A 23,125-nucleotide genomic window follows, 5' to 3' on the forward strand; every position below is an offset into this window, starting at 1 on the left:
AAAGATTACAGACAAGTTCAAGGTATTGATTACGATGAAACCTTTTCTCTAATCGCAATGCTTAAATCCGTTTGGATCCTCCTAGCAATTGCTGCATATTATAACTATGAAATATGGCAGATGGACGTCAAAACCGCCTTCCTCAATGATATTATAACTATGAAATATGATACAACCTGATGGTTTTGTCGACCAAAACAATGTTGGGAAATTTTGTATGCTTAAAAAGTCCATATAAGGGCTAAAGCAAGCGCGTAGGAGTTGGAATCTCTTATTCAATGAAGCCATCATTAAGTTTTGTTTTATCAAGAATCCAGATGAATCTTGTGTTTACAAGAAGGTCAGTGGGAGTGACATCGCCTTCCTAGTCTTATATGTCGATGACATATTACTAATTGGAAACAACATTTTGTTTTTAGAGTCTGTAAAGGCCTAGCTTGGAAAGTGTTCTTAATGAAAGACTTGGGAGAGACTCAGTACATACTAGGCATCAAGATCTATAGGGATAGATCGAAAAGGATGATTGGATTAAGCCAAAGTAATTATATTGATAAGGTACTGGCTCGATTTGGCATGGAGGAGGCTAAGAGAGATCACCTACCCATGTCACATAGCATAACCCTAAGCAAGAAGCAGTGTCCAAAGAAACCTGATGCGCGGGTAAGGATGAATCAGATTCCATATACTTCATTTATTAGATCGATCATGTATGCCATGATATGTACTAAGAAAGATGCATTGTACGCCTTGAGTGCTACGAGCCGTTACCAATCAGACCCAAGAGAGGCCCATTGGATTGCGACCAAGAATATCCTAAAGTGCCTAAAAAGGAACAAGGATAAATTCCTGGTGTGTGGTGGTTCAGAGGAATTAGTTGTTGAAGGTTATACTGACGCGAGCTTCGAGACACACAGAGACGCTTTCAAATTGCAATTTGGATATGTATTCTGTCTAAATGGAGGAGCGTTTAGTTGGAAGAGTGCTAAGTAGAGCACAATTGCAAATTCTACAACTGAAGCCGAATACTTGGCAGCTGCTGAAGCGGCTAAGGAGGCTATTTAGATTCGTAAGTTCGTTGGTGAACTTGATGTTGTACCCTCAATCAAGGGTCCAATAACCCTCTATTGTGACAACAATGGAGCTATTGCTCCGCCAAGGGAACATCAGAAAGTCAAACATGTCAAGCGGCGTTTTCACATGCCTAGCTGCGCGAAAGTATAGGGAAGCGCGCCGAATAGATGTGCGTCATGTGGCAGAACACGTGGCAACCACCAAATGGCAGCCACCAATTGAGCGCCATGTGGCAGCCACCAAGTGGCAGCAACCAAGTGGTAGCGCGCTACGTGCAAGCCTCCAAGGTGGCGTGTGTGCCACATGGCGACGCGCGTGCCACATGGCGGCGCGCCAAGGTAGCGGCATGCCACGTTGGCAATGCCATGTGGCAACGGGCCGCGGACTCGGGCCAAAAGGTGACGGCCCAACCGAACCCAACATGGGGCTCAAGGTTGGGTGCCACGTGGTTAGATCACAATGCATGTGAGTTGCCTTGGGGAGCAAGTGAGGAAGTGGTCCTCACTTAGCCAGGTGACACTTGTTTCTTTGTTATTCCTTGGTTTATTTAACTAAGGATTGAATTCAACATTCTTTCTATGTGGGATCTTGAATTTTTGTGAAAAAAATTCCACATTGAAAGATAAGTGGAATTCATAAGGAAGCACTCCTTATAAATAGCCATGGCATACATTTGGATTGTTCACTTGATTAAGGTGTTAGAAAAGGCATCTCCAAAAACCTTTAAACACATATAATTACTCAAGTATTAGGTCGAGCTTAGGTAACCTCTAAGCAATAGACCTTGTAGAGGTCGAGTTGCGGGTGGATGCCGTTGGAGGTTTCGCCCGTGCGAGACTAAAGGCTTTCTCATGTAAGAGCTCGAGGGTACGAGCGAAGCACGCGTCAAAGGTAATTAATCTTTCCTTAATTCTTGTTAATTAAGTTAATTATGTCTTGTGATTATATTAATTGTGAGTGTAGTCTTGGCTCGGGTTTTCTTTCGTGGCGAGTTGGACTCATCTAAAGCCAACAAGATTTTCCGTAGGCTCGTTTCTTTAGAGGTTTTGGGTCGAGGTTCACGTGCCTCTCTGGGCATTTCCCATTTACATGCAGAGTTGCATGCTTGTTATTGGTGTTTCCGCAGCGCTCGTCACCGGGGTATCCTTCGGGTTCTTATCTACACTAACTCGGCTTTCATGTGCCTTATGCTAGGTAAATGCATACGTGATGATATTTTTGTGCAGTGGCTCCTTTGGGATCTACGCCAGTTGCTCGATTCGTTTGTAGCTTGTTGGATTGTGAAGGTACCCCGACTTTGGATTTCTCCGGCACACTAGTTAGCTGGTCAAGCTCGTCGTCGAAAATTTTCTTTTTTGGTCCTTTTAAGTTAGCTTGTTGTTTTTTTTGGTAGTTCTCACTGTCCACACACACAAAAAAAAAAACAAAAAAAAAAAAAAAATAAAAATAAATAAATTGCTCACAAGTAAGGGATATTCCCGAACTCCTTCCCAAATTAATCTAAATTCCCCTATTTTGACAACAACCCCTGTATTATTATTTATTATATTTTTTTTTACAAAGATTTTTGCTTAGTTACTGAAGCAGACAAATTCAACGTTCAAAACACATACGTTACTTTAGGTCCTTTTCATTCTAAAAAAACAAACAAAAACTAAATGTTGATTGTTAGATATAGCCCTTTTTCACAGTTTTGTATTTTGGTTAATTTATGAGATCCTTTTGTGGTACAGAAGTCGTCTGTAGACGACTACTATGTTAGAAGCTTCAAAAATTATGTGGGTATGTTAGTTGATCTACTAAAAGAAATTGTTGTTTTGTTTTGGTTTCGATTATATTACTTTTTTGACGATTTGGAAGGTTGTAACAAAAATGGAAGGCAGGAGCAGAAAAAGGGATGTATTACTTAGCAAATTGTATTCATTTGGATGTATAAAACCAAGTTTTAATGAAGAACATTCACAAATTGGGCAAAGGGGTTATGCAAGAGTGGTGCATTGTAATGATCCAGATAACCCAGAAGCAATTCAGCTAAATTATAGGGGGAATTATGTATCTACTACTAAATATACTGCTGTTAATTTCATACCCAAATCATTGTTTGAGCAATTTCGTCGAGTTGCGAATTTGTATTTTCTTATTGTTGCTTGTGTATCTTTTAGTCCTTTGGCACCTTATGCTGCTGTTAGTATTGCTTTCCCTTTGGCTGTTGTTGTTGGAGCTACTATGGCGAAGGAGGCTGTCGAAGATTGGAGGCGAAAAAAGCAGGTACATTCTCTTTAATTTGACTTTTGACTTGATGTTTATGGATTTATAGTCTTGCATATGATTTTTGTTGGTTCTCATAGTTTTTGCAATTGTTGATTTTCTCGAATTGTAAGCTTTGTAGGGATTATAATGTTTGTGGAATACATACTTTATGTGTTGAGATAAGAATGAATCCTGGTTTGAATTTACGAATTTGTGATTAAGTAGACAAGAGATTCATTTTTCTTGGAGCAAAGAATATTTAAGATTAAATCCTTGTTTACATTTACGAATTTTGGATTTGAAATTAGGCTGGGTTTGGGTTGATGGAAAACATTTAAGATCAAATAATTTTCCATGGAAAAGGAACAAACTTGAGTTTCTTTGTTTGATTTCTTACAAGAAAAGTTGTTAGGATGGATGGGAGGAGAGAATTGAGGAAGTAATGAGGAAAGGGGAATATGTGGCTTTCCCTTCTTTACAGAAGGAATATGATTTTTATTTTTTAAGTGAGTTATTTTCCACCTTTGGGAAACTGATTTCCATCCCTTCACAAACCAAACAAAGGAAAATGGGAAGAATGTAAAGTAGAAAGATTAGAATCCTAATATATTACACCCAACCAAATACTCAATATACGTAAATTAGAATCTTGTGGTTGCTATATCTAGAAAGTGTTGCTCATGTTGTACCCTTGTATTGCAAAATTTGGGTAGATTTGAACTTTAAGCCCTATGTACAAAGCATAACAAGTCTGTAATGCGTGGTATTGGTTGTCCTGCTCTTGGCTTGTTCCTTCAGCTTAATTGTGTTGAGGGCAATTCTCCGGTCAAGATGTGTACATAAAATTTCAGCTCAATTTTATATATTTCTTGTTCTTTCGAACAGGGCAATGCATTGGTTTGTTCACTATACTACCATTCTTTATGTCCCTCTGCCAATAAGTAGATTGCATAAGGTTAAAGATTTAAGGTTTGGAATTACGACCAAGGTAATACTTTTTGTTATTTGGTTCCTAAAGTGCGGCATTTTAAATTATGGAAATTGTGGGTTTGTGGTTATGTAGTGAATTCTCAAATTTTGGGCTGGATTTTTGTTGTTTGGAGTTTCATAATAAGTTGTTTGGTTAGAAGTTTGGTTAGTGATGTTGTATACGGGTATCTCTTTCTGAAATTGCTATCCTAGTTTGTTAATCTAAACTAACTTGAAGGGCCAATGTCACTGCATAAAATCGAGTTAATCATATAATTCATTGCTAAAGCTGGAGATGGAATTATTACCGATATAAGCACGGTGTTGCATGTCACTGCTTACAAGGCTCCTATTTCTTCAAAACTGTCCTTTTTACATTCTGAAATTAATTATAGATTAATTTTTAAATTACCACCCAAAAATGTAACCATTTTCGAACTAACCACCCGTTTAATTATTTATTTTAAACTACCACCCCTGAAATTAAATAAATGCTCAGATTACCACCTATATTAAAAATCTGGTGGATTTTCCGTCTGTAGGCCCCACCTAACACTTATTTTGACTAATTTTTTCCCCGATTTTTCTCTTTAATAACGTTCTCTTTACTTTAATTTACATTTCTTTCACCAAATTCTACCAAATTTGAAAGAGAAAAATGTGAACTGAAGTTAGAAGAGCGTTTTTAAAGAGAAAAATTTGGGAAAAAAAATCAGTCAAAAGGGTCAAAATAAGCATTAGGTGGGGCCCACAGACGGAAAATCCACCAGATTTTTGAAATGGGTGGTAATTTGAGCATTTATTTAATTTAAGGGGTGATAATTTAAAATAAAAAATTAAATGGGTTGTTAGTTCGAAAATGGTTACATTTTTTGGTGGTAATTTAAAAATTTTCCTTAATTATATTATTCAATTATTTCCATCCCACTCTTTTTCTTTTTAAATCAACAACCTGAGGAATTCTTACATCTCTACATTACGCTTCAATACTAAATAGCAGTGATTCAATGAAATATTCGCTTTATCAATAAAAGGCAATGTCGGCGTTAGTCAGGTGGGTCAAATAGGAGACCACCCTATTCCGGCGGGGGTCTGGGTTCAATGGGTGTTCGGGTGGGGTGGGGTGGGATGGAGAAGAAAAACATACCCGCCATGGATGATGTGGCAGAGGAGGGGGGATTTCTAAACTGGTTAGAGGATTGGAGGATGAATGTGATATTGAAACAGGTACAACTGTACTAGTGGATGAATATGCATTTTTTGAGTCATTAATTCCTTATGATTTTTTTGAAGACATCTTTGTTGTAGGTTTATAAATACTTTTTTTTTTCTATTTTTTGGAGTATGATTTCTGAGTTTAGATGATTGTGTATGTGAAGAGATTTTTTTGTGGCATAACTGTTTGTAATAATGTCATTTTATCAGGCCACTGAAGAAGCTTCTATTTTTTTTTTTTTTTTTTCTTCTTTTGTGGGAGTGGTTATGTGAGGGGATGAGAATGTTAGGTGGGCAACATCCACCCCACCACAGCTCACTGACATCCCTCTGATTTATGTTCTTCCCCAGCTTCAAAATTTCTGCGAATTTTCTTTCACAATTCGGTGCGATCTTTTGGGTTAATTACCACCATCGATGAGGAAAAGCCCTCAATTAGAACGTGAGTGAGTGACAATTAACTTATGCTCCCCAGTTCACAAATTCATTTCAACTTGATTCTAGAGCCTTACATGTCCGTTATCTTTTCTGCAGAAAATACTCTTCCATGAAGAGTAATGTGAAAATTTGGTGGATTACTAATTATTTTTACAAAATATTCCTTGGAAGGTAGCTATGATAAAAATGTTAAGTAGGTTCTGGTTTTCCCTCAAAATTTGCAAAGCTTCTAGCTCAAAGGCCAGTTGATAATCAGTTGGTTAAATTAAATTAATATGACTATTTCGTGGCATTGCATGAATAGTTTCTTGAGACCCACCACCAACTTAATGAAGAAAATATTTATCCTGTTCTTTAACACAAATTCTTGAATCTGGGCTTCGATTTTCTTGATTTGGTCTTGAAAAGTTTGTTTTATAAATGAGAAGGGTGGAAGTGATTGTGAACTTTGGATCAACGGGTGAAATTTCCTCCTTCTCTTCTGCCTCTTTGTATCATGACAACCTAAGAGAGTATATTTAAATTTCAAATTACTAATATGTGTCTAGTGACTACCAAACTATATAAAATGATCATTTTAGTGTTCTACATTCTCTTCATACGGCTTTAGTGTGTAAGAATTTCTTAACTGTGAGGTCTAAGTTGAGCGTATATGTTGTTGGCATAGTGTCTACAATTAGGTTGCTTAATTGTAGTTGCAAGCTGAAAATCCTTGAGTGATAAAGAGGAGAAAAAGTGCAGTATCCAATTCAATTAAATTAAATTAATTTGAACAAACTGGTCAAATCCATGAAATGAAACTTCACTCGGAACTTCAAAAGTCACTAAGGGGGCGTTTGGTATAGTAATTTTAGATGTAGGAATCGGATTCAATTAAGTGTTTCCATTTCTAGTTGTTTGGTATGGGTTAAAAGTAACAAATACCGTTTCTGGAGGGTAACAAAATCCCCCTATTTGTTACCCTTGACAAACTAGTGGAAACAAAATACGTTTCCTTACTCAATCACAATCTCCTCAAATTGTTTCCATTCCTTTAGGTTACCAAACATATATTAAAGGTAACGTTTATCATTACCCTTTCCCCTCCTTATTTGAATCCTTTCCGTTTCATTTACAATGTTTATACCAAACACCCCCAAATATATCTTACTTGGATCCTAGGACCTGTTGTAAATTAAGAAAACCAATCACTGGCTTTCATGTTGTAGAGCTATCTCTGCTAACTCTACCATGGGCTGTATTTACTTGTGTATCAGTATTGGATACTGACATAATAAGATTGTTTAGGAAAGAAATCTGTGTCAAACCTAGGATTGCCAAAAGGTACATTAAAAATATTGCAATTGAGAATGCAGCTATGGTAAAACATACATTTCTGAGATTCAGAATATAGAATCACCATCAGCATACTTGAGTTCTTCACACAGTCAGATTAGCAGCTTACATATCTGTGTCAATGATGACAGTTATTGTCTGCCTTATTTGGAATGCCTTCTTTTTTTTTTTTTTTTCCCTTGAAAATACTATTGGTAAAATAAGTTTGAAGTTTGTCAAACATATTTGATGCCAATAGGAATACCACCATCCTTAGTTTACATTTTTCATATTGGAAAAGGTCTCTATCTTCATGATCTTCCAATGGCCTTATAGGTATTAATAACCTTTCTAATGGGCTAAGGTGAGCAGTGTACATACACATTTACACCAAAATATCAGTCTATGTGCCATAATAAACCAACGATAGTAACAATTCTGCATAAACTGATCGTATAAATTATTAATTTGGATTGTATGGTGTCTACATTCTACAAATTTTGATAGGAACAATTCTACATAAACTGATTGTATGGTCTTATTAGTTGCTCTCATTTCACAAAGATCTTACCTAAATGGTCTCCCTGGCCCTCTGCCCTAACCTCATCTTTCGGGTGTAACTTTATATTTCATTCAAGGTCATGTACAAATTGTTTATTTGGATTGTATGGTGTCTACATTCTACACACATGAGATAATTTGGTGTCTTTTTTTCTTCTTGGTACATATTTTAGTTTTGGTTCTATAACCCAAGTTCCCTTTTATTCAACTTCATCTATGTAGATTTAATTTAGTTCCTTACAATTACTTAGGCTACAAAGTTGGTTGATCTTTTAATTCAATGCCATGGGTTGTCTTGTGCAATTTTTGGTTACATTCTTTTATAGTATAATATCTTAAGGTCTTCATTAGTCGGACATCATCATGGCTTGGGTAGATGTAATAAAAAATTGAAAAGTAGATATTGCTATTGTGGTCAGTTGTAAAAGGATGAGGCTGTAGGAAGGCACGCCTTGTGCTGAGGTGCTTGGTGATTAGGGTAGAGTGCCTTTCTTTCTCTAGGCAAGTCACATTCAAAGAGGCACACATAAGAAGTGTTATTGAATGTTTTATAGTGGGCCTATTCAAAGAGGCACACCAAAGTTTCCAAAGGCAAGCCTAGGCGCAGCAGGACCTTCATCGCCTGATTGCGCCTTGAGCCTTTTTATACATAGGGCTGTGGGCATATCTCATGCAACCTTTGAGGGAATTCTGAGCTTTTCTTTCAAGTATGAAAAGATGTTTGAGTGTAATGTATATTTGTCAAGCACAATATTTTTTTAGCTAGATCAAGGATATAAAGGAGAGTGTTGCTAGAGGATGTAATTTTTCAAATAAGCATTATACGATTCCATTACAGACGTGGAGTAAGATTTCATAAGAAGTGAATAACGTGATCCTCGTAGATTTAGTTTTCATTTCTACTAGTTATTATGTGTTGAGAAATTTGTAATGTTAAATTATATTTTAGGAGGTTTATTTTATCAAATGCATCTCTCCTCACACAGAGATTGTTAAATTTTTGTTGAAGCTTAATTGTTGTGTAAATGTAAATTAGAATAGGATAAATTGAAAAGAATAATCCCACCTTTGGCACATCTTCTCAAAATAATCCCACCTTTGCGTATTCCAGAAATAATCACACCTTTGCGTATTCCAGGAATAATCCCACCTTTGTACCACATATTCTCAAAATGGTCTTTTACGTGGTAGTGAAATTGGTAACCTGTTTAGAAGGTCTTTTTCCACGTGTCGTCTGTTAATTGGTTTTTGTTTTTTTTTTTTAAAAAACAAAGAAATAAACAAAAAAAAAATAATCCTTAGCTCCTTCTTCCTTACGCTGCCGGAGCCCCTCCCTCGCCGGACCCAGCTGCTCGCCGACAAGCCGGACCCATCCACCCTCCTTGATTCCCTTTCTTTCCCTCTTCCACATCCTCTCCACCGATTCCCCCTTTCCGTTCCCCCTTCCACTTCCTCTGCCGCCGAGAAACTCCGTCGCGTAGCCGGCGCCGTTGATCAAGTTTTAGGCCGGACAAAGGTCTGATTCCCTTTGCTGTTGGGCCCAGACACCACACCTAAACGAGGTTTCTGTTTCAATTTGGAGGTTAAGAGGGGATTTGGGGTGGGGATTGGACATGGCAGCCCCTTCCCTTAAAATTGAAATTGGAGGGAATCATAAAAAATTGTCAAATTCCGTCGTTGAAATGCTTGGAAAACAGAGCAACGATCCATGGAAAGACAACAAAGAGGAAACCTCGGAGCTTGACCTTGGAGATTGACCGAAACGAATTCAATGGTGATGGGTGGGACCGAGGTTTCCAATTCAAACCTCTGAGCTTGATGTTTAGGAGAGTTGTGGGATTTGGCAAAGGTGTGGCTCAGGTGATGAGGGGGGGCTAGGGTTGCATCTCAGTTGGTCATTTTGGTGGCGATGGTGGGAAGGTAGTTAGTTCAGTGGTGATGGGTGGTCATGGTGGTTGGATGTTGAGGGTGAGGTGCAAAAAAAAGATTAAAAAAAAAAAAAAAACTTGTAAAATAGGTTGAAGGTAAAAAGGCTTTTTTTAAGAATATGGAGGTGTTAAGGTGGGACTATTTATGGAATACACAAAGGTGGTATTGTTTTGAGAAGATGTGTTAAAGGTGGGATTATTCTTTTCAATTTTTCCAAATATTCAATACTCAAAGAAAATGCATGAATGTGAATTTGTTGCTAAAATTTGATATTATCATCTTCTTATTGTTTAGTGCTTGCCTTGGCTCATTTAGATCTTTTATACTATTTTTTTAATTTAAATTTATTTTGTCTTTTTCTCCAAGATATTATTTTTCTATAATGAGTGTACTGAGGAAATATCATGCAAGTGAAATCTGTGATCCATACTACATATAAATCATTAAAGCTCTTTCGATGTTTCATACTTTTTGCCTTTATATTAATCTTGTCCGGTTAATCAATTTAAATTATTTCAATTTTTCCAGGACATAGAGGCAAATAATCGGCAGGTTGAGTTATTTGATGGTAGCAATCAAATCTTTGTTGAATCTAAGTGGAAAGAACTTAGGGTTGGTGATGTTGTTAAAGTGTATAAGGATGAACATTTTCCAGCTGATTTGCTCTTCCTCTCTTCAAATTATGAGGATGGAATCTGCTATGTAGAGACCTCAAATCTTGATGGAGAAACAAATCTGAAGTTGAAGCATGCTTTGGAAGTCACATCCTGCTTGCAAGATGAAAGCTCCTTGTGTCAATTTAAGGCACTAACCAAGTGTGAAGATCCCAATGAAAATCTGTACTCTTTTGTTGGAACCTTGTACTATAATGGAAAGCAGTATCCTCTTTCTCTGCAACAACTTCTTCTGAGAGACTCTAAACTCCGGAATACTGATCATATTTATGGTGTGGTGGTTTTCACTGGACATGACACAAAAGTAATGCAGAATGCTATCAATCCACCATCAAAGAGAAGTGGGATTGAAAAACGATTGGATAAAGTCATCTATATTCTTTTCAGTTTTGTTATTGTGATATCTTTTACTGGGTCTGTTTTCTTTGGTATTACAACTAAAAAGGATATATATGATGGAAAGTTGAGAAGGTGGTATCTTCGACCAGATAAGGTTACTGTCCTCTTTGACCCGAAAAGAGCAGCTTTAGCTGCCTTTCTACATTTGCTAACTGACCTCATGCTCTATGGCTACTTGGTTCCCATCTCATTGTACATATCTATTGAGATTGTCAAGGTCCTACAGTGTATTTTCATAAATCAGGATCAGCATATGTATTGTGAGGAAACTGATAGGCCTGCTCATGCACGTACTTCAAATTTGAATGAAGAGCTTGGTCAAGTACATACTATATTATCTGATAAGACTGGTACATTAACATGCAACTCTATGGAATTTGTCAAATGTTCCATAGCTGGTATATCATACGGACAAGGGATGACTGAAGTAGAGGCTGCTCTAGCCAAGAGACAAGGGAAACTAATTCCCCCTGGGGTACTGGGTGCAGGAAGTGACCACAATACCTCTGATAAGCCAGCCAAAGCTTTTAATATTAATGATGAACGCCTCATGAATGGAAGGTGGGTCAAAGAACCTCATTCACATATGATACAGAAATTTTTCAGAGTGTTGGCAATCTGCCATACAGCCATTCCTGATGTCCATGAGGAAACAGGTCAAATTTCCTATGAGGCTGAGTCACCTGACGAAGCAGCGCTTGTCATATCTGCAAAGGAGCTTGGTTTTGAGTTTTTCAGAAGGACACAGACGAGCATATTTTTGCATGAGTTGGACCATGAGACTGGACAAATGATAGATAGGTGAGCTTCTATATTCATTGGTTGGCATCCAAATACTTTCCTGAGTTACACTGTTTATGTACAAATATATGGAGAATGAGCTCATTCTTGTTAAGTCAAAATATGTGAACCATGGACTATCAGCTTTGAAGCAATATGGTGAATCAGATTATTATAATTGCTCACCATACATATACTTGATTCACTGAATCTTAGAGTTAAGAAGTTAGAATACTTGCTCTGTTTTTTAACATTGCAAGGTTTGCAATTATGACACTATTCACACATTCCTCTTTAACCACATTGTGATTTATACATGAAGGAAAAATACAGTCATTGAGGTCTAGTGAAACTCATGAAATATATTTTCACAATATCAACCTATTATAATAACCATTAAATATATGCAGCATGTTTTATGTGGAAATAGTGATTGTAACAAAAATAGAAATATTCATCCTTTGTTTATATTTTTTGGTTCAGTAAACAAAATTAAATTATTGATCCTAAGTTCTTCCTTTGCTAATAAGGAATGCAGAACACTAGGTTTGACTATTACATTGCTTTGTTGAATTTATTTTTAAGGCCAATTCAGCTTGGGGGTGATAATCTATTTTGATCAATGGATTCCAGCTCAGAATACACTCGTCCTATATATTAATATTGGTCTTGCTTACAGTACTTGTTCTGTTCTGTGAAATGAATTTTTTTGTAGTTAAAAATTCAAGTTGTTTTCAGATTCTGTGAAGGAAGATAAGCTATTTGTCTTGATTCTTAAGGACTTTTTCTATTTCCAGGGTGTATGAACTTCTTCATGTTCTAGAATTCAGTAGCTCACGCAAAAGAATGTCTGTAATCGTCCGAAATGAAGAAAAAACGCTTCTCCTTCTGTGCAAAGGGGCAGACAGGTTGGGACAGAACTTATTTTTCTTTTTTCTTTCTGGTTTATTATGAGTATATAAGTTTTATTCTAGAGGTTTCTTTTTTATTTAATTGTCTGCATTTGTAGTGTAATGTTTGAGAGACTATCTGAAGAAGGGCGGCAATTTGAAGCAGAGGTTAAGGCTCATATCAAGAAATATGCTGAGGCAGGTTTAAGAACCTTGGTAGTTGCATATCGCGAGCTTAATGAAGAAGAGTTTGCAAAGTGGGAGGAGGAGTTTCAGAATGCCAAAACTTCTGTAAGTGCTGACCGAGATGCATTGGTTGACGCAGCTGCTGATAAGATTGAAAAGCAGTTGATTCTACTTGGCGCTACAGCTCTTGAGGATAAACTGCAAAAGGGGGTATATGATCCAACCATTCTGTAGATTCCCCTCTTCTTGATGTTTTTAGCTGGCATCGCCAATCAGCCTTTTTTTTTTCAATTTTATTATAAAACTATTGTAATGCCTACTGCTATAATTCCAGTGAAGGAGAGCTAAGATTTGAAGTATAATTTCTCCTTTGTTGAAAAACTATTGACCTCTTTTTTTACTTGTGCAACAGGTGCCTGAATGCATTGAGAAACTTGCCCAGGCAGGCATCAGTATATGGGTCCTAACTGGTGATAAGATGGAAACAGCAATTAATATTGGGTATGGTGACATTGTATTCTAACAAATTTTCTTACGTGTTTTCTAATGATATGTTTTAAAAGACTATTCGATGAGTCTAATTATGTGTGTAGCATATTTATGCTTCAAAATCAAACCATTGCAGTTATGCATGTAGCCTATTAAGGCAAGGTATGAAGCAAATTGTGATCTCGCTGGATTCACCGGAAATAATTTCATTGGAAAGACGTGGTGACAAGGAAGCCATTGCAAAGGTCAATTGGTATAGTGTATAAAATTTATTATAACTTTTTCTTGTTAGTTGCTTATAATTTTTACTCATTACAGGCTTCCCTGGATAGTGTAAGGAAGCAATTGGGTGATGCCAAGTCTCAAATTAGGATTGCCAAGTCACAAAATAGAGATGCAAAAGACACTCGCACTGAATTTGGATTGATAATTGATGGGAAATCTCTAGCTTACGCTCTAGACAAAAATCTAGAAATATCTTTTCTAGATGTTGCAACTGGCTGTGATTCAGTTATATGCTGTCGTTCTTCACCCAAACAGAAAGCTCTTGTAAGATTCTTTCTTGAAGAAACTTAATTTCTCTTTACAGTCAGTTGCAAATATTGCAAGAGCTATTGACCCAAATAATCTAATAAAGATGTAGAAAATATACAGGTGACAAGATTGGTCAAAATACAAACAGGTAAAACAACATTGGCAATCGGTGATGGGGCAAATGATGTTGGCATGATTCAAGAGGCTAATATTGGAGTTGGTATCAGTGGTGTGGAAGGAATGCAGGTAACGATTTCCTGCTAATACTTATTGATAATAAGCCTGGAGAAATGATGTATTAACATCCCCTGTAGATGTCCGTTGTTAGCTTATAGGGAGGTCAATCATTAATCTGAAACAACACTTTGATGGGAACAGTGATACGGGAGAATCTGCATTTGGATCTATACATTATCATATGGGTTCATGGACACATATTTTTCTCTTCCCTTTAGAAGTATAGGTGGGAAATATGCGTCTAAAATGTAGCATCTGGTGTCTTTGTTTTCAAGGTTGTTGGCATTAAAATAGTTTACAATGTATGGACAGTAACTAAATATGCTAGATCCCAAGAGAGAAGACTGCTTTTAGATTGAAAAGTGGCTATGAAGGACTGAAGTTTTGGGTGTACATTAATGCAGCTATTTATCAACGAGTAGTAGATGCATCTTTTTCGTGGGATGGCTCTATAGCCTTTTGTTTTTCTAGAAGACCAGAACTAGTGAAAAAACCAGCAGCGATAATTAGAAATTGATGCAGGTCATGCTGCTACCTAGGGGCCGTTTGATTCGTTGAGTTTGGATGGATTGGTTCGAAATCTCATATTAGGGATACTAATTTGAAGTTGACTGGTTTATATGTTAGAATGATTTTTCATTTCAATATGTGGGTATGAGATTCTAGCGGGATTGGATAGAATTAGAAACCTCTTAGATTCCGTACCTAAAATGCATAGCCAAACATTAAAATGGATAGAATGCATTATAATTCCTTCCAACCCATTCTAAAAGGTCCTACCAAATAAACTCTTAGTTTCTGTAGGAATTTGTGGTGGATGCATGTCATGTGTCTCTAAAATATAAAGGAGAATCAATTCTAATTACATCGTTAAATATGTGGTACTTTTGTTATCTTGGTCAGCAACATAATTAACACTTTTTTGGATAGAAGAAAATGGAAGGAAAAGAAGGGAAGGAAAGGGAGGAAGACAAACTCTCTTTTTTTAATAAAGAATCGAGGGAAGGGAGGGATCCATTTTCCCTCTCTCTTTAATAAGCATAATCCCTCCAAAATTGGAGAGATTTGGAGGGAAAATGGAGTTCACCTCCCCCTCCCTTTCTTTCCCTTCCCTTTCCATCTTTCTTGGAGATAAATTATTTGCAATCTTAATAATGTTAATGCATTGATATATAGTGGAGTGTATAAGGGGGTTGCTCATTTTTTATTATTTATGTATAAGTACATGATATAATGGGTTGGGATATCTACATGCTTATGTCTTGGAAGAGTTTATTACTTTTCATTTGTGAATAGGCTTTGATTGGTCAAGTGAACCTAATGTTATATTTCATCTGATTCTGAATTTTTTTTTCATTTAAATGAATTTATTTGACTTGTATCTCAAGTTTTGTTTGGTAGCATGCGAAAATTAATCTTGCATTTTATTTATTTATATTTGTTTGTTTATTTGTTTGCGTTTTCTTCTTGATAATTGGTGAGTGAAGCTTATGTCTTATGAAAACCTTTGTGTTGGTGAATGGAGCAATTACAGTTTAACCCCTTGTTAATTTAAATCTTAAATGAGCCTGTTGAAACCCATTGTAACCCACTTGTGAGTGTCCCACATTGGAGAAAGAGGAAAGGTGGTTTCACTTTATAAGGTAGAGGAGTTACTCCTATTATTGCTAATTGGTTTTAGTGTGGAAGCTCCAAAGCCTAGTTTGTGGACTAAATTCTCCTCCTCCTTGTTCGGGTTGCCTAGGCCCATTTCATATTGTTTTGAAATTTAACATGGTATCAGAGCCTAGGTTTGTTGGGCCGTTCAAAAAATGGGTATTTGTCAATGGTTAAGGGGCCTCCATTGGATGTTCATTCCCAATGAGGATTATATTGTACCTTCTGGTGTGCTCTAAGTTCTAAGGACACTCACAAGTGAGGGAGACTTTTGAAACCCATTGTAACCCACTTGTGAGTGTCCCACATTGGAGAAAGAGGAGAGGTGGTTTCAGTTTATAAGGTAGAGGAGTTACTCCTACTATTGCCAATTGGTTTTAGTGTGGAAGCTCCAAAGCCTAGTTTGTGGACCAAATTCTCCTCCTCCTTGTTCGGGTTGCCCAGGCCCATTTCATATTGTTTCGAAATTTAACAGAGCCAAGCTTAGGAATCTTTTATTTTATTTTATTTATCCTACAAATGCAAGCTTTGGAACCTTGTTGATTGACCTTGACCTTGAGAGTATCTTTTTTATTAGCAAAAGGTAATTGAATTTTAGAAATCTGTGTTTCTATACCCATGAAGCAGACTAGAGGAAAGATTAGCAACTTGTGTGTTAAGGGTGTACAGTCTGTACACCTAGCAGTGCCACCCAGCCAGTTTCTGTTCACGAGGCTAGTCTCACTTACGTCTGAACCTATAGGGTTTTCCATCGTTTAAATCACCCTTCTCTGAGTACGAGTGTTTCTATACTAGGGAAGATGATATGGTCACGCAGGCAAGTGCGCTTCATGCTCCTCATGATCTCATCTTTACGGACAATTAATTCAGATTTTGAAGCAAACAAAACTTTTACTAAGAAAAATAATCAAAATTTAAAATATTAACACAATCAAATCATTATTAATCCACAAAGGATTAATCTTTCGTTAAACTCCCAAGCGTATTAATCATTCTTAATCCACCAAGAACTTATGAAATCATCATTAATCCACTAAGAACCCAAAGGTTCAAAGCACCCAAAGGCAAGGAAGAAAAACACGGCTCTAAAGCTAACAAGCCTTTTTGCATCATACTCTGTATCCTACAGGACAATCGATCCGTATTATTGGTGTGGCTACATAACATGAAGATACCTTAGTTAACTTCTAATTTAGACATACAAGATACTCCCTCCGTTTTTAAATACTTACTCCATTTCTATTTTTTGCACTATTCATTTATCCTACTTTGACTAATGTTTGTGATTTATACATAAGAAAAAATATAATCTTGTGGGTAATTGTTGGAATCATCTCAATGAGTAGATTATTAATTTTCAATTGTTAGAATTTATACTTATTGATTATTAAAGATATTAGTGATCAAAGATTAGCATCGGCATGCGTGTCCAAGAGAGATGGAGCAAATATTTAAAACGGAGGGAGCAAATATTTAAAACGGAGGGAGTATATGTTATGAGGTAAGATTAATTATAGTAAAAGTGAAGAAACTCTACATTGCATGCCATCAGCATAAGTTATCTGACTGGGTCAGTTTACCTATTAAGTTGGTCACCAGTAATGGAGAAGCTGGAAAACAAATGTTGCAGGAGGTTGCTTGACCTAACAGTTCGGTCAATTCTTGGACAGCCCTTACAAATAATTTTAAAGCATGTAAATCTCTTCCATTTTGTCATTTGGGCATGATCTATCATTGAAAAGCTCTTGAAGCCAAACTTCATTTCCAAGTGGCCTAACCTTAATGAAAAAAAAGGTATGGTTCTTCAAAACAACCAATCTCCCAAGCGATGAAGCTCTTATACTCGTTTTCATCATTGCTTCAATAAATCATTGTATTTCCTTCAATCATATACCATATTTGGGTGCAGTCTCAAGCTGTTAGAAACCATCCTATTTTTTAAAAGTACCATCTCAATAGTCATTTCAGAGCCAGAATGCCACCACATTGGTTTCTTGTGATTTAACCAGAAGAAGCCCAAGGGGCTCATGGAAGCTCGCTCGTTACCTCATCTACGTGCATTATTTTTATTTTTTTCGAGTAAAGAAGAGTTTGATCTCCTCTTACCTCTTGAAATCTAACTAATACAATTCCCAGTTTATTATATCTTCCTTTCTTTTTTAATTTTTAAATTTTTTCTGCATTTGCTACATTGCTATTATTATAAAAATGCAGAACTACATTACCTAGATTATGATTCACTCAATGATTTGTGCAGGCCGCTATGTCAAGTGATGTCAACATTGCTCAATTTCGTTTTCTTGAGCGCTTATTGCTTCTGCATGGTCACTGGTGTTACAGGCGTATATCAACGATGGTATTGACCCATCAAGCCTAAAATAACTAAAATGGTTATTTTGTGGATATCCTCTATAGATAGGTGTTTATAGACTAATTTGTTTTTTTTTTTTTTTTTTTTTTTTTTTTTTTTTTTTTTTTTTTTGGGAATGCAGATATGTTACTTCTTCTATAAGAACATTACATTTGGGCTAACTCTTTTTTGGTTCGAAACACATTCTTCTTTCTCTGCTCAACCTGCGTATAATGATTGGTACTTGTCGACCTATAATGTCTTTTTCACTTCACTTCCGGTGATTGCACTTGGTGTATTTGATCAAGATGTTTCAGCACGGCTTTGCTTAAAGGTAGTAAACATTAAACATCCTTCAATAAGCAACATAAATTGGAGTTTCCCATTACCCTAACTTTCCAATTGACTTTTGCAGAATCCTGACTTATATGCTGAGGGAATTGAGAACATCCTTTACAGTTGGCCACGTATACTTGGGTGGATGTTCAATGGTCTCTGTAGCTCAATGATTATCTTCTTTTTGACCACTAGTTCTCTGAAGCACCATGCATTTCGGAGTGATGGCCGTGTGGTTGATTTTTCAGTGTTGGCAGCTACAATGTACAGTTGTGTAGTCTGGACTGTCAATTGTCAAATGGCACTGTCCATCAACTACTTTACTTGGATACAGCATTTCGTCATATGGGGTAGTATAGCCTTGTGGTACATTTTCCTGCTCATATATGGTACTCTTCCTCCTACCTTTTCAAAATCGGCTTATCTGATTTTAGTAGAGGTCTGCGCTCCCAGTCCTTTATATTGGATAATTATTGTTTTCGTTGTCTTCTCCACTCTTCTCCCTTATTTCACCTTTAGAGCTATCCAATTGCGGTTTTGGCCGATGCCACATGATGTTGTTCAGCTTGATCGGAATAGAGGTACAAGGGGTGATGTAAGTAACGGAACATAACATTAGGATCAAAGGATGTAACCTGATTGACGTATGTAGTTAGTATTTTATTTCGAATACATACATTTTTATTTTTATTTTTTTATATATACCATGACTTGGAGCTTTGAAGGCGTCAATTTGGAAGCTAAGATTTTATTCTGTCATGGTTCAGGACTTCAGGTGAAGCTAATTAGGGTTGCAAACCCATTGCCTATATTAGAGATCTGGCCCTTGTTTTGTTTCTTTTACAAGCTCTATAAATAACCCTAAATTACTTTCACATAATATGCTTGAAGATGTCATTTACCTAACTATGCCCCTTTTAAAAAAATCTAATATATATATATATATATCCCGAGTTTTTAGAAAGCCACGTAGAATTTAATTTTTTTTAGCGCGCCATGTAGGATAATAAATTTTAGTGGTAGCCAATTAAATACAAAATTATTTAATTTCTTTTAGAATGAAATAATTTAAATGACACGTAAGTAAAATTGACGAATGAGATTTCCCAATTTAAATTAATTAATTATAAAATATTATCTTTTGATATTAGGATTTTATCTAAATATATACCAAATTTTAGCACATAAATATATATATAAAAACAATTATTTTAAAAAATTCAAACAAACTGTGCATCTAGTATTGGTTCAAAGTAAAATTGCTTATTAAAATAGAGATTTTACCTTAAACCTTCGGAGACATCTGATATCACTAACACAATTGATGATTTTGTCCAAGATAAAATTAGCAGTTCAAGTCCAAGGTACGTAGAAGCACCAACTCAATTCAAAATTAGCAGTTTCCTTTAGACCTCTAATTGAGTTGTCTTTCCTTTTTTTTTTTTTTTTTTTTTTTTTTTTTTTTTACTAATAATTGAGTTATCTTTCACTTTAACATAATACACAGACAATAGAAATGACACGTGTCAATTCCTGGTGCTGTTTTTTTTACTTATTGCATGTTTTTTTAAAGAACTATCCTACTTATTGCATACAAAAATAATATATTTTTTTTTATCTTTTAATCTTCAGCTATATATATATATATATATATATATATATATATATATATATATATATATATTTGATAAAGGATAAAAGGAAAAATAAACCTAATACATATTACTACTAAAGCAAATAAGGACGGGAGATGCAATTTGGTGAGCCCTATGAACACGATGTATGTCTGTCTTTTAAATATCATAGTTTGAAAGGTGGATCCAAGATGTTGTATTTGTTGTACCAGCCATAAGTAGGATATAACCCCCCGACCATCGCCTCACAAAAGAGTGACAACATTGTAAGAATCCTTAAATATTATAGGCGACTAGATGTGATGATTTGATGCCTATTGTAAAGCATACAAACAAGCTAAGGCTTCCGAATAGAGAGGTGAAGTGCAAAGCCCGAAATTACTCCCTCCAATAATCCTTTCATCGAGAGAATCTACATTATCAAGGCACCATCCCACTCCTGCGTGTCTTGTGTCTGTGTACCATGCTCCATAAATATGAATCTGAAACAAGTTAGAGCCTGTACGAGATATCCCCAAATGAGCTACATGAAATCCTAGTGGGGGAGAACCCCCCATGAATAGAAGAAGAGGGGGAAGCTTGCACAGCATCATCCGCATCCATAAAGATAGTGTGGGATTGTAGGATGTTAAAGATGTGCAACTCAACAAGTTGCGTAATAGGCGTATCAGGATTGAACACCATGTTATTCCTAAATAACCAAAGACCCCAAAGAGTACCAACGAAAGTGCTGATGTTGGAACTCAAAATTTCATCTTGACTAATGAAAAGTAGGATATAATCGTGGATCCAATCTGAGAGAGAAAGGTGTCCATGTGCTTGTGAGTGGATGTCCAAACTTTCACCCCTTCGTGCTGCCCTTGCAATTTTGCAAACCCTAAACAGATGGTTAAAATCCTCGATATGTGTACTGCACAAGTCACTTCCTAATTTGGGACCCCTCGGTGTTGAAGCTCACTTTTAAGTGCTAAACCGTTATGGAGTCACTTCCATAAGAATAGTTTCCACTTTGGTTGTAAATGAAGGGACCAAAGGGTTTTCCAGTTAAGGAGAAGCGATAAGCCTGTTGTATGAGTAGTGTATAACCCGTTTTGATCGAATAATTCCCCAAAACAGTGCGCGCCCAAAAATGGAAGTCAGCTTCATTTACATCAGGATCTTCCATAGAAAGAATTGTAGAAGCATCCGAGGGTCGGAAACACTGCTGTACCTTATCAACATCCTAGGATAAAGTTTAGGGATGAATATAGTAATTTATCATCCAATCCTTTGTCGTATATAGGAGGATCCCTTTTTAGAATTCAAGAATAGTACCATTGCTCAAATTAGCTTGTCCTGCAAGTATGGAGTTGACATTACCAACTTTCTAGCTACACCCTTTAGAGAGTAGGTCATGCTTGAAGTACACCTCGAAGGTCGAAAGAGCTCCGAGCCAAATAGCGTCGAGTAGGAGATGGAGTACGGGATAAGAATTGAGCACGAGCAGTAAAGACTTTGGATATGAGCAGCTGAGGGTTGTTAAAATTCTCTAAATTTGCTTCATAAGAAGAGATTTATTTAAAGTCGAGATACAACGAATTCCCAATCCACCCATACCCCGGGGAAGATGCATCTCCCCTTTACCAACCCAATGCATACCCTGACTTCCCGAGTGGGACTGGAAAAATTTTAGTAACAGGGAATCAATTTTCCCTGCTACTGAAACCGAAATTTCAAAGCAAGAAAGAAGATGAGATGCCATAGCTACCAAAATGGAGTTAATGAAATTAAAATTTTGATTCCGTAAGACGGACATCATTGGGCGTCGTAATACAACCCACTATTTTGTCAATCAAAAATTGGAAACAATCCTTTTTCTTCCCCACAAAATCAATAGGGGATCCAAGATGACGATCAAACCCCTAAACCTGTGTCATTCGCAGTATTGCCTTAAATTCATATTGCAGAGAGGAATGTTAGGATTAAGTTTAATTAGTGACTTGTGGAGGTTAAACTCCTCTCCTGAAATTTTGGTGAAGCGTTTGATGATCTGGAGGATATTAGTGCAGGAAGAGGTACTAGCTCTAAAGAAAACCATCGCATTGTCAACAAAGAATAAACAGGAGATGATCGAGCTTTCCTCGGATATTTTAATACCTAAAACTAATGTAAATCTTGTCCCAAGTGTAGCATTCAGGAAAAATATATCTATGGAGAAAAGGAAGAGGTAAGGGGACAAAGGGTCCCCCTGACGAAGACCATAGTTAGGTCTAAAAGAATCAGAAGTATTGCCATTGATGAGAGATTTATAAGAGACGGTAGAGATGCATTGTTGAATCATTTGAAGCCATGAAGCAGGGAATCCATGGGCCTGAAGAACTTGTGAAAGGAAACTCCAGTGAACTATGTCGTATGACTTACTCATATCGATTTTAAGCGCATTAACCCAATTGGAACCAGTCTTAGCAGAGTTAATTTTTTCTAGCTACTCATAGGACATAAGGATATTATCTGACATAACCTTTCCTTGGACGAAAGCATGTTGAGAATCACCTATAAGAAAAGGTAAGTATGGGCGAATCCTTGCAACAAAGCTATTAGAAGCACATTTGTAGATCGTATTGCAGAGGCTAATGGGACAAAGGTGGGTGACCTGCGTCAGTGAAGTAATCTTTAGAATCAGGATCACGAGTGATTGATTGCATTCCCTTAGAATTAAACTAGTGTGAAAGAAACTTTGAACCGCTAAAACAACATAATCCCCAACCGTATGCCAATGTAGTTTAAAAAACTCTACCTTAACACCATCCAGACTAGTGGATTTACAATTCCCTAAATCAAACATAGCATTCTGTATTTCCACAGTGTTAAAAGGTCATTCCAATTTATTAACCCGAGCAGAAGTAAGCGAAGGAAGATATGCAGGACAATATCAATCTTCAGATCATAATTTGGAATAGCATCACACTTAAAAGTTTCCCAGCGAATGGACAACAATTCTTTGAACCTCTGACCACTTTGTAAAAGGCCTTGGTCATCCAACAAGGAAGAGATAAAGTTCTTCATTCGACGACCCTTAACCTTCGAAAACAGGAGTTTAGAAGGGCAATCACCTTTTAGAATCCTATTCTTCTTACATCGTTATATCAAGAATTGGAGCTATACTGTAACAATATATTTTCTTTTGAATTAATTATATTGAATAAATACGAGGAAGAGTTTGAGATAGAATGA

General features: G+C 36.5%; 1 protein-coding gene across 2 annotated transcripts; it reads left to right on the top strand.

Moving 5' to 3' along the window:
* The first annotated feature begins 2,632 nt into the window (after positions 1–2,632).
* LOC110700066 (probable phospholipid-transporting ATPase 8) lies at positions 2,633–19,089 on the top strand. 2 transcript variants are annotated; one of them, XM_021877570.1, is made up of 11 exons: positions 2,633–3,339; positions 10,276–11,621; positions 12,398–12,508; positions 12,610–12,886; positions 13,089–13,177; positions 13,302–13,410; positions 13,484–13,714; positions 13,820–13,945; positions 17,850–17,948; positions 18,085–18,276; positions 18,358–19,089. In XM_021877570.1, the coding sequence occupies exons 1-11, from the start codon at positions 2,944–2,946 to the stop codon at positions 18,889–18,891; spliced, it is 3,510 nt and encodes a 1,169-aa protein (XP_021733262.1). In that variant the 5' UTR covers positions 2,633–2,943; the 3' UTR covers positions 18,892–19,089. The 2 variants fall into 2 exon arrangements, with proteins under 2 accessions (XP_021733262.1, XP_021733270.1); XM_021877578.1 differs by lacking the exon at positions 2,633–3,339 and adding an exon at positions 4,196–4,309.
* The last annotated feature ends 4,036 nt before the right edge of the window (positions 19,090–23,125 follow it).

The sequence above is a fragment of the Chenopodium quinoa genome, unplaced genomic scaffold (assembly GCF_001683475.1).
Source record: "Chenopodium quinoa cultivar QQ74 unplaced genomic scaffold, ASM168347v1, whole genome shotgun sequence".
NCBI lineage: Eukaryota > Viridiplantae > Streptophyta > Magnoliopsida > Caryophyllales > Amaranthaceae > Chenopodium > Chenopodium quinoa.

Bases quoted from the DNA above. Each gene is read 5' to 3' on its own strand.
- LOC110700066 (XM_021877570.1), top strand. From the start codon at position 2,944: ATGGAAGGCAGGAGCAGAAAAAGGGATGTATTACTTAGCAAATTGTAT. The intron at 3,340-10,275 runs GTACATTCTCTT...CAATTTTTCCAG, and splicing joins ATTGGAGGCGAAAAAAGCAG to GACATAGAGGCAAATAATCG. The intron at 12,887-13,088 runs GTATATGATCCA...CTTGTGCAACAG, and splicing joins AGGATAAACTGCAAAAGGGG to GTGCCTGAATGCATTGAGAA.